Below are 12,464 nucleotides of genomic sequence, written 5' to 3' on the forward strand. Positions count from 1 at the left end.
AAAAAGGTGAGACTTTTCACAATTTCTTACAAATGGATGATGAAGCCTCCAAGATACGAAGTTTAATCTAAGTTCTCAGAAGTCAGAACACAATTTCACTCAAACACCACCACCACCAATATCAACAGGATGCACTCTTTCTCTCAGAAAATGAAGCTACAACTTCAATACATTCACTATATATATGTTTCGCTTTCAAGCTTCCCTTTCCTTTTCTGAAACTGATATCATTTCCAAAAGGTGAAATTGCAAAGAGGAAGTTAAATGCAGTTAGATAGAAAAATAAAGTGATCACAAGCATAATCTAATTGCCATAATACTACAACTCAGAAAGAAAAGATTTTCAATATAGACATTTCAGAACAGAAATGCAATGCTCTCAGGACAACTGCTGCTTAATCCTCAAGGTATCTTTTGAAATACAAATACACAAATATGATAACATTTCTGATGGTTTGGCTAGCCTTGAGAAAAAAAGGTGTTGAATCAAGGTATTTTCGAAATTTGACTAATGACTGACAAACATAAACTGTTATGTAGGAGATTTTTCTTGTTTTGTCTAATCTATCTAATTTAGCAAAAAATAGCAGGAAGAGAAAAGAGAATGACATAACCATGTATCCTGATTCAATCTATAAATACAATGAAACCTATATCCAGTCTCTTCCAAAACTATAGTGGAAACTGTAACCAAACCAAATTACAAACACCAATACCAATATCAGGAACAAGTGAACTCAGACCTGAGTTCCCACACCAAGAATGAAATGAATTCTAATCTATCTTTTCAAAATCAGAATCAAATACAAACACATCTTGATGGTTTTTTCATCTAATCTATCTTGCCTTTTCAATTCATGGCTTTTTCTTAATTCTTCACCAACTCATGATAGCCTTTTGTTGTTACAGAAAGATTTATACAAAGAAATCAAAATACTGGAAGACTAGAAGACATTTTAGCTAACCTAAGATAAAAATAAAGATCTTCAATGTAAGCTTTGTGAGGGAGAAAAAGAGAATGATCCAAGAATGAAGAATAGGAGATCTGAACAATCTTCTATCTTGAAATGTTGATGAGGCCACCCCATACACATTTTAATGGTTTTGCAACACAACTTTAAAAGCTGATCCTAGATCATAGTAGTAATCTCCTCATATCCCAGGAAAATCTGTTTCAGTTGGAATCCATAAGAAATGCTATGACATAAAGCATTGTAAAATATAAATACCCATGTGGTAGCATGTAGTTTATAGTTTACCTTCACAGAAAGTTTACTTGCAAGCTAGTTGTTGATCACAAAACCCAAGTTCTTCTACCTGAAGATGATAAGAGAGATATGCTCATCTAAAATCTAGGTGTTACCAAAAATTCAAAAGGAACATTCAAATTAAAATGATGTATTATTAGTAAATAAATAATCAAATAAATCATTTATTTCCTGTTGAATGCCACTTAATTGCATGTATCAATCAATAGAAAAGAATTGAAGTGTAGTAAATTTGAGCCTATGGTTTGAAAACATATGATGCGGATTCCTTTTACAGAGTCTTTTAACACAACAACTCAATAATAGCATGATCACAAAATTGTAAAATTTAAATTATGCATTTAGTAGAAGTATGATCTTGTACGTCAGTACAAGCTGGTTGCAGAAGAATGTAATAAAAGTATACAATACAAGACAGAAATGATGACCAGAGAGTTAATTCATCCAAATCACAAGTAAACTTGGCAGCTTTAACACGTCTGCGTCTACGAAAGTAAAAAGTTAAAAACATTAAAAAAAGTACATTTAATTCATCCATTTGTTTAATACATCTAAAAAAAATCTCAAATGTTGGATACATGGAAAAAGGATATTCCCTGTGTTTCAATTTTTGTTTCATGGTAATTGTTATCATCGTCTTTAAATGTGATTTTCTTTTGAAACATATGAGTTAACAAGTATTACATATAGCAAAGACTGTTTGTGAGAGTAAGAAAGGATATTTCTTTAACTACAACTGCAAACTGAGAGCTTTCCGATAATGAAAGAAAAGAATGCAAATTTTGCAGTTGGCATATGAGTTCAAGTGGTTAATGTTGTTTAAAGAAAGAGGAAAAAAAAATTGACTTGAAGGAAAAGGAAATTTATGCATGTGTGAATTTAATTGTGGTAGCATGACAAAACATGAAGGTTAGAGAATTACCTGCTCAGAAACCTCTACTCAGAAAATTTGCTTGCCATCTACTTGAATGATGGGAATGTGGGAAATTTTGGACCAAATTTGTTGATGCTTGTTCTTGCAGCGTTTGCGCAGCAAATGACAGGCATCAATTTGAAGTAGTAAGAGAGAGGCAGGCAGCTTTTCTCCTGCAATATTCTCCAGCTTCTTACACCATGAAATATGCAATTGTTGAAGGGAGGTGAGGTGGAGAAGCTCATTGCACTCCAATGTCTCCAGATTATCAAACGCTTGGATATGTAGAGTGGTAAGGGAGGGAAGGGGAGGCAGCCAACCCACCTCTGGGTATGACTTTATTCTGCTCACACTGTGATGATCTGAGATGGTGAGATGAGTGAGGTTGTCCAAGTTGCCCAACCATGATAGACCCCTCACTTGTTCCTCGCAATCTCCTACACTAAGATCTTTCAGGTTAGCCGGCAAACCACCCTCTGGCCACCTACAAATGTTTGGGCAACCTTGTATGTCCAGAGAGTGTAAATTTGGGAGAAGACTATTCATGTCAGATGGCAATGACACAAATTTGGAGCATTGACTGATGGTGAGACGTTGGAGAGCAGTGTGTGGTGGCTCTGACATTGAAACTGATTCCAGATTTGAACACCATTCTATCTCCAGATTCTCGAGATTGGGAAAGGCATCCAAGGATAATGAAGTCAGTGAAGCACAGCTTTCATATATTTGTAGATGTACCAAATCATACTTGTGTTGTTGCTGGAGTAATTCAATTTGGCGGCAATTAAAGATTTTGAGCTTTTGCAAAGATTTGGGTAAAGAATTGCCCCCCAAGGATACAACAGATGAACACCCTGAGATTTGTATTTCTTGGAGGGAAGTTAGATGGTGGATGATCCTTGCCTTAAATGCACACTCAACCACACATTCAAATCCCCTAATTGATAAACTATCCTCATCAAGGCTCATCTTTTTATACCATCTTTCACCATCTTCTTGTATTTCCAGTTGGCGCACTTTGGAAACATCCGATGAGGAAAAAACAATTCTCATTAATACCTGATTAAGCATATCTCCCTTTAACATTGGACAATCTCTTATTTCAAGGCTCTTAAGCCGAGGAAAGGCTTCTGAGTCAGGTAAGTGCCACTCCTCCCAACTTGGCATACTATAAAATATCAATTCCTCCAGTGAGGAAAACGGTGCAATAGGCGAAGAATGTTGATGGCCTTCATTCTTGTAAAACTCCTTGCCAATGCTATTCAGCTGATCAAAGCTTTCGATGCGGAGGGACTTAAGAGATGGCAGCTGTCCAAGTGAAGGCAGCATGTAGCAATTCTTGCAAGACTTGAGAGATACACTTGTCATGTTTTGGTACAAGGAATGCCCAATCCAATCTGGAAATATTTTACCTTTGTATCCATCAACAGTCAACTGTTTCAAGCCAGTGTGTGGTTGCAAGCCCCAAAGTATATCTTGTTCATCAGTATGTGTGTTTGAAACTATATCATCGCCTGAAGACAGAGACCATTTCAACAATAACTTGTCAATGTGCTTCTTATCTATTATTCTTGCACTCCTTGCCTCATTGGCATCAACCACATTCTCCAATTTCTCAATCTCAAGTGATCCATGAAGATTTAAAAGTCCTCCTAACTCTTGAATTCCATTGTCTTCTTGCTTTCCCACCACAAACTTGCTTAAAATGTGCAACTGTTTCAATTTGCCCATTCCTTTTGGCATTTCTTTCAGAGGAGTACCCCTTATATCAAGACACTGCAAATTCACAAGATTACACATGCCATTGGGCAGCATAGTCAGCTTTGAACAATCTGATAGCTTTAATATTTGTAAATTACACAAATTGCACAATGACTCGGGCAATATCTGAACATCACTTCTAGAGAGATCCAAATAGCGCAGTTGGATCAATTTACCTATTGAATCAGGAAATATATTGAGTCTATCAAAGGACAAAACTCTCAAGTATTTATTCTTTGACAATATGTCACATGGTAATGTTGCGCGTTCATCCCGGATATAAGGTATATCATTGATATACAATAATGTCCTCAAAGATTCTATTTCACTAGAGGAGCATGCTTTCTCAGGGATTGAATGAGTGTATGACAAATGACGAGTTAGAATATTCCTCTCTTCCTTTTCACCAAGTTCTTTTGAGAATCTACAATAAAGATCTCCAGCAAGAAAAGTTGCCAGGTCATGCATGAGATCATGCATCACAAAATACTTCCTAGCATAGTACTCAGCCTGCTTGAAAAATAGTCTTGAAGACAAGTCATCAAAACACTCGCAACCAACTTCTTCTAAAGTCTCTCCTTTCTTTGGAGGTCGCAAAAGATCTTCAGCCATCCATAGCAAGATTAATTCATCTTTATCAAATTGATAATCTTTGGGATACAACGAACAATAAACAAAGCAGCGTTTTAAATGTGCAGGAAGATGATAGTAACTTATTAACAATGCAGGAACAATTTTACTATTTGACATAGGAAATTCCCAAATGTCATTCGATAGTATTCTATTCCATTCTTCAACACGACGCTCTGAGTGCAACAAGCGTCCAAGTGTTTCCGCAGCTAATGGCAAACCATCACACCTCTCAACAATCTTTCTACCTATTTCTTCCAGTTCCGAGCTCCCATTTGACTCAGGAAAGGATGCATTGTCAGCAAAAATAGACCAACAATAATCATCTGACAGTTCCTTGAGAGTGTAAGAGTTATAGTGTTGGACTATTCGACCAACATTTACCTTGCGGGTAGTTAGGAGAATAGTGCTTCCCTTTGTCCCATGTTGAAAAGGGGTGATAAAACTATTCCACTTGTCAGCATCTTCACTCCAAACATCATCCAAAACAATGAAGAACTTCTTTTCTGACAGTTTTTTCTTCAAATCTTGCTGAAGTAGATCAAAGTTGTCAAGACTACAAAAACCTGAAGAGATCCCCTTTATAACATTCTTAGTAGTCTCAACGACATCAAAATTTTCTGAAACACAAATCCATGCTTTCAGATCAACCCCGTCCATCAAATCCTTATTGTTGTACAGGCATTGTGCTAAAGTAGTTTTACCAACCCCGCCCATACCAACAATAGAGATGACGGACAAGTTATGATCATTGCTGTCATTTAGCATCTTGATTAATGCCTGTTTGTCATCATCCCTGCCATAGACAGTTCCCCTTTCAAGAGAAGTGGATGGAGTTCTCCATGAGGAGCTACCTGTTGGAATCTCTTTCAGACCAAGGCTATCTTTAAGTTTCTGAAGATCTTCTATTCTTTTAACCACCTCGTTTATCTTAGCCACCATCTTCCTAACAGATAAATTAAGCTGGAGAGGAAGGCGAATGCGTACCTTCTTGCGAATTTGAGCTTTGATGAAGACACGGTCCAGCAAGTCATCAGCAGTGTAGAGAGCATCCCTGAGACTATCAAGCCATTTCCTCACATGATCGTTTCCAAACTGCTTCTGCTCGGCGTCAGCAGCCAGAGCTTTGGCAGCCAAGAGAGCAGTCTTGAGCCTCTCAACCAACTTGCGGTTCAGCTTCTTGCTCACCACTGAGTTGACAAACTCAGGTGAAATGAGCCTGTTAAGAACAAGGCTGATGGAGCCAGAAACTAATGCTCCAACAACAAGTGCTTCAGCCATGATATGATACAGATCACAACAACAGCAAATGAATCAGTGAGTGATTGGATTCTCAGAATGTAAGGAAGAGAGAGATGTTTACTTCATTTCTATATTCTTCTTTGAAGGTTGAAACACAATATTCAAATAGCAAAAGGGTGACCAACCGAAACTAGTCTTTGTGGAAATTAATTAACTATATAGTTTAATGTAGGATCATTATCATATGATATCAATGCATATCATTATTAATAACAATAATGGATAGTATGAGATTAAAATATGTTGGCATTTGGCAATATAGCATAGACATTGACTTCAAGTGGTAGATGCCTTCAAGGTTACTCTTCTGTGTTTTTATTTCCAAGAGATGCAACAAATTAAACTTGCAACTTGAGGAAGGTTTCAGACTTTTTTCACAACCCAGCTAATGTAAAGTATATTTTTTGTTGTTAAAGTTTGGCAAAAATTTCAAAAATACCCCTAAATTTTATTTTGTTTCAATTTTGTCTCAAATATTTTCGATTTGTATCAAATATACCTTCGACGACTAAATTTTCAAAAAATTTACGATGAATCTAACAGTAATGCAGGAAAATTATGCTTGATTTGCTTGTGTTGAGAGTTGTTCTTATGAAATTGTTGTTGAATTGATCTTAAATTATTTGAAAAATTAGCCGTCAAGGGTATATTTGATGTAATTCGAAAACTTCTAGGACAAAATTAAAACAAAATAAAACTTAGGGATATTTTTAAAATTTTTGTCAAACTTAAGGGACACAAAATATAGTTTACACTATTTTAATAAATAGTTGAATAGTTGAAACATTTAAATAGGCAAATAATTGAAATGATTATTAAATTTAAATGTGATAGAAGAATGTGAAATACCTATTCAGTATTCACATGTATAAATAATATTTTTTCTTTTTTACTAGAGAATTGATTTGCTTAGAAATGATTATATTAGATGAAAAGGTACAAAACAAATATATTTATTGTATTTTTAAATTAAATTTACGAAAAAAATACTTTAATTATTTTTGCTTTTTATACTTTTTATATTATTTTATAATACTTTATATATAATTGTATTTTAATATCTTTAAAACTATACTTCTTTCAATATATGCTATTCATTGTTTTTTTTTCTAATAACTTAAAAAAATAAATGTAATCAATTTTTGTAACTAATTATTAACTATGATTTACTAACATTGCAGGAAATTAAACACTTATTAAAGTAATTGTGAAAAAAATATGATGAACAAATTCAAACATTTGTTACAAGAAGGAAAAGTCTATACTATACAAAATTTGAAAATAGAATATGCAAATGATTTGTATAGACCAATTAAAGGGACAATGAAAGCAAACTTGGGTCAAAGAAAAATATTAACAAGTAATCTCACTTTATACTATTTCAATTATTCTTATTAAAAATAACTTATTCAAAAAATTTCTTTACACATTTTTGTTCTTTTTATTGTATATGTCATTGGAAAAACTGCTTAAACAATGTAAACAATGGATAAATCTACCATACACTCATAATTTGTCAAACAAGTTTCATATGGTCATCGGCAAAAGGTATTAACAAACGACATTTTGACACGGTATCTGATCTAACCTACTATCTAGAATTTATCAGAAAGAATCTGAATAATTTGCTTCATATAATTGTGACTGACTTCGGCAATATGAATTTCATTATTAGTATTTTTTTTTATCCAATCCAACTTGAGATAGTTAATCACCACCAGATTGTTTTATAAAAGCTACTCAAGTTATTAATACCAAAAAACCCTCTCTTTTTATCTTTACAAATTTTGATATCCATGCATGTCATCTAACAATAGCTCCCACTTCTTCCTCTTACCGTTCATAATTTTCTACCAATTAATGCACATGCACTTCTGAAAGATGATGTTTCACTTTCAGATTAGATTTTGTTCTAGATGGATAGCTTTTCTACATTCTACAAGTACATTTTTTTTGTGAACTATCAAAAATATTTTCTGATGCATTAATTACCATTTCAATATTAAGAAAACGATTTTTCAATATCAAGTTTTTAACCATCCAAACTTCCTCCAAGTTGATCTATTGCATGTTGGAAATAATTCTAGACTTGCTTTGCTCAAACCATACAACAAAATCAACAGCAGAAGGTAATTTATTACATAGCTGATCTACTGCTTAAGTTACATTTAAATACATCCATAACATTTAAGAGTTTGTTCGGTAACTATCTTATCTGACTCCATAGTCTCAATATATCTGCATCTGTCTTAAGACACTAATGACTAATCAAACACAACCTAAGAGTTTATTCATTAATCACTCAATATAAGAATCATTTGGACTAATAACAAGGTCTATTCTCAGATTCATCAAGTCCTAAGAAACTTGACAAATGCTTTCATGTAATCATGGTGAAGCTTCAAATCGCCTACAACTTTAGCAATTTCTCTTGTCTTGATTCTAAGCATCTCTCCTTCCTCCAATACCATAGCTTCTCTGAGGCATTTGGCTATGTCATCTCTACTAAATGAACCATCTTCATTATTTCTCTTCACTTCAATGGCAAGACCCTTATCAAGCAAAGCCTTTGCATTAAGAGGTTGATCAACAACAAATGGCAACACTACAAGAGTGTGGCCAAACATCAAAGTCTCAATTATAGATCCCCAGCCAGAATGAAACAAAGACCCCCCAATAGATTTATGTGCCAAAATTTCCTTTTGTGGTGCCCATCCAAAACAAACTTTTCCTCTCTTTGATGTTCTTTCACAAAATCCAAGAGGCAGAGAATCATGATCATGAATTGCCCAGCTTGGTTTTCTCAATGTCCACAAAAATGGAAGTTCAGAAAGCTCTAATCCATAAGCTATCTCAAAAACTTGATCTTTGCTCAACTTACACTCACTACCAAACCCAACAAAGACTACCGACTTTGTTGCTTGCGCATCAAGCCACTCGAAAGTCTTACTCCAAGACTCATCAACAATTCTTCTCTCTGGCATCTCCGGAGGAAGCAAACCTACAGGAATCACTGGCTTCTCAATAAGTTCTTGATATAGATTCAAATACTCACCTTCCATCTCATAGCAGCTGCGAAATGATAGAGCATTTGCGCTGTCTATTACACTGGCAATCCTATCAATGTCTCTTAGCCCGGTCACGTTTTCTATGTATGCACTTTGATAGAACGCAATGGCCTCGTTTCGTTGAAAAGCCACTGAAGACGGAAAATTCACCCATTCTCTTGGTGATGTTAGGACTTCTGGCAATGTTGGTGCTCTCATTCGACCGGGTGGTCCAAAGAACACAATAGTGGAAGCAGAGTAAACAGAGTAGTACATGAGTTTCACATGAAGCTCTTGAGCAATCTCTACAGTCCAGTGTGCATGAAAGTCACAAATGATCCAATCTGGTTGCAACTTAGACACAAATTCCTTCACTGGGTTTTGCATTTGATCCCATGCTAACTTGAGGTACTGAATTTTGTCAAATGGAATGTCCACAGTGGCTTCACCACCAGAGACATGTGATGAGTCTAATGATGATGGAAATGGAATTTCCACCAAATGTAAAAGATGAGATAAATCTGAAGGTGGTTTTGGAAGCCTTTGAATGTTTTTTGGTGTTGAAATGAAGGAGACATGAATGCCTAATTTGGCTATGTCTATGGAGAGTTGGAAAAAGGGAATCAAATGGCCAAATGCAGACCATGGAAGCATCACCACATGATGAGTTGCATTCTCAGACATTTTTTCTCCTCTGTTTTTTTTCTTGTGTAAGGATCCTATGAGTTTTGATGGATATATATGAATATACAAAAGAAAAAAGATATATGCTATCTTCTTTCTGTGTATGACTGTTCAAACTTTATTATTTTAGGAAATTGCTAATCAATTTCAATGTACTATATTGTCTCTTCTAGCTAGTAAAAGGTTTAAATACTTGCACCTAATTTACTGTCAATAACAACCACTTGTTCTATATTGTCTCTTCTTTACTATTTTTGTATATTGTGAAATACTATTCATTATTGAATTTTAATATGATCTTTATTTAATGTTTAGTCTTTTTAGTTTTTATCCTTGCATTGTTACAGCATCAGTAACTTTGAGCTTCTAGCTGTCTCACACTGATTTTGGGAACACATCAAATCCCAGGATATATATTTTTGATGAATGCAACAGAGTTCCATGTGATTGGGGGACACATCAGGTCAGAGATATCCAAATTTCATAATGACATCGTTATCTGTCTCCTAGATAACTTAGAAAATTCATAGCAGTGAAGAACTTAATTGACATTTGGCAACACATTTTTTGTATGTGTATCATGGTAACATATTATGAGGTTTCAATAACAATAATGCATGCTAGTTGTCTTATTTGAATAATTCGTACATTGATAATGTCTTAGTCTTAGTCTAATAGTTTGCTTGGAGCTATAGATTTGTGTGTTTTCTACATTTTTAAATTAAAACAATTAGATTAAAACTAGCACTATGTGTGGAAAGCTAAATTAATTATACGATATATATGTTATAAATTTAAAAGTATTGTATTAAAAAGATTGTGGTCCATGGCTTAAATTTTGAGGTTTTTTTTTAGTGGTTGTATTTGAAGATAATAAAAGAAAAATACAAAAATTGAGAGTGTATAGTATAAAATTTATTCTTAATATATAAAAGTAAATGAATAAGTTTATTCATAATACTTTTAAGATATCTTTTTTCTCCTATTAATGCCATATCAGCAACATTATTTATTTGGCAAAATTTTAGAATCAACTACTCAATTTTTGCCAAATTAACTATTATTTCCAAATCAACAAAAAAATAAAATATACAAAAAAATTAGGGTGCAAAATTATCAATGACAATAATTAGAAATTAATAGTGTCTAACCAAATTTATAACCTACAAAGACATTGAATTCATATCGGGTATTTATTATATCTTACCGTTATAAACAATACAATAAATTTATAACTCCAATAATTAATTTATTAATTTTTATAAATAAACATCCATATTACAAATGTCATAATAATATTATGGAAAAGCTCTACATCTATGTAAAAATTACATGGATGGTATCCAAGTACCTTCCACTCCACGCGTTTTCCTCCACCCACACACTTGTTTGTTTTACACGCGCCTCATACAACGTATAAACGTAATCCTTATTTTGCGTGATCAACCTTTCTCAACGTAAACCTTTCCATATAACGTAAATCTTTTTCCTTCTTCTTCTCTCCTCTATTCGCGTTTTTCTTCTCTGCATTATGGATTTGGATTGACTACAACGTAATTAGCTTCGTCGTTCATCTTTTTCTTCGTTTTCTTCTTCGATCTGCACTTCTGAATTGAAACAATGAATGAATCAACTTTAAATCAGTTGAATGAGTGCGATTTGGATAATTCTTCCAAAATGCATCAATTTGATGATGTTTAGATTATTGAATTTTGAATCGAATTCAATGGAATGAAATTACTAATTTTATTTGAAGTGAATTGAATAGACTGAGGTGATCTATATCTGAATTGAATTGATAATATGTAACTGTGAGTAACTGTGAGTGTGAGTTACTGTGAGTAAATGTGAGTAATTTTTCGGTTCGATAATTACTAAAGAGTTGATTCACCATGTGCATATGTTCGGCTCGGTATGCCGAAAGGAGTCTAAAAATAATTAGACGAATATAGTGTTTAGAGTTCAGGGTTCAGGATTTAGGGTTTAGGGTTTAGGGGTTCAGGGTTCAGGTTTTAAGGTTTAGGGTTTAGGGTTAGGGTTTTAGGTGTTTAGGGTTTATGGTTTCAGGATTCAGTGTTCAGGGTTCTGGGTTTAGTATTTAGTGTTTAGGGTTTAGGGTTTAGTGGTTCAGGTTCAGGGTTTAAAGGTTTGGTGTGTTTCCAACTTTCGGTTCGCCCAGTGTATTAATTTCGGTTCACAGTGTTCAGGGTTGAGGGTTGAGGGTTTAGGATTTAGGGCTAGGGGTTTAAGATTTAGGGGTTCAGGGTTCAGGGTTTAGGATTTAGGGTTGTAAGTTTTAAGGTTTTAGGGTTTTAGGGGTTCAGGGTTCAGGGTTCAAGGTTTAGGGTTCAGGGTTTAAGGTTCAGCATTTAGGGTTTAGGGTTCAGGGTTTTAGGGGTTTAAGGTTTTAGGGTTTAGGGTTTAGGGTTTTAGGGTTTAGGGTTTTAGGGTTTTAGGGGTTTATGGTTTATGGGTTCAGGGTTCAGTGTTCAGGGTTCTGGTTTTAGTGTTTAGGATTTAGGGGTTCAATGTGTTTCCAACTTTTGGTTCGCCCAATGTATTAATTTCGGTTCACTGTGTTCTTTTAGAGTTCGTAATGTATTGGTAAATACAATGATTGCAATCACTGAGAACCTGGAATAAAACAACAGTCAGACAGTTCCAATAGATATATAAATTAACATCTCAGATGAGTAATCCATCTTGAATCAAATATAAATATTAACATTAACATTTAGATTAATATTCACACATATACATTTGAAGTAAGCATTTTTTGCTTTTTAAACAAGTTAAACAAAATATTGTTAATTACAAACAGCCAATCATAGTATATGCTATTTACTATCTAAATTCCCA

The 12,464-nt window shown here is 34.2% G+C and overlaps 2 protein-coding genes across 2 annotated transcripts; both read right to left on the bottom strand.

The window, feature by feature from the left end:
• Positions 1-605: 605 nt before the first annotated feature.
• On the bottom strand, positions 606-6,006 carry LOC112729068 (putative disease resistance RPP13-like protein 1). The gene is made up of 3 exons (XM_025779442.2): positions 2,191-6,006; positions 1,260-1,317; positions 606-1,169 (listed from the first exon to the last, which is right to left on the bottom strand). The coding sequence occupies exon 1, from the start codon at positions 5,851-5,853 to the stop codon at positions 2,209-2,211; it is 3,645 nt and encodes a 1,214-aa protein (XP_025635227.1). The 5' UTR covers positions 5,854-6,006; the 3' UTR covers positions 606-1,169; positions 1,260-1,317; positions 2,191-2,208.
• A 1,974-nt stretch (positions 6,007-7,980) lies between these two features.
• Positions 7,981-9,673, bottom strand: LOC112726320 (putative UDP-rhamnose:rhamnosyltransferase 1). The gene has a single exon (XM_025775654.3). The coding sequence runs from the start codon at positions 9,603-9,605 to the stop codon at positions 8,226-8,228; it is 1,380 nt and encodes a 459-aa protein (XP_025631439.1). The 5' UTR covers positions 9,606-9,673; the 3' UTR covers positions 7,981-8,225.
• Positions 9,674-12,464: the final 2,791 nt, after the last annotated feature.

This window comes from Arachis hypogaea, chromosome 12, assembly GCF_003086295.3.
Source record: "Arachis hypogaea cultivar Tifrunner chromosome 12, arahy.Tifrunner.gnm2.J5K5, whole genome shotgun sequence".
Classification (NCBI taxonomy): Eukaryota; Viridiplantae; Streptophyta; class Magnoliopsida; order Fabales; family Fabaceae; genus Arachis; species Arachis hypogaea.

Bases quoted from the DNA above. Each gene is read 5' to 3' on its own strand.
- LOC112729068 (XM_025779442.2), bottom strand. From the start codon at position 5,853: ATGGCTGAAGCACTTGTTGTTGGAGCATTAGTTTCTGGCTCCATCAGC.
- LOC112726320 (XM_025775654.3), bottom strand. From the start codon at position 9,605: ATGTCTGAGAATGCAACTCATCATGTGGTGATGCTTCCATGGTCTGCA.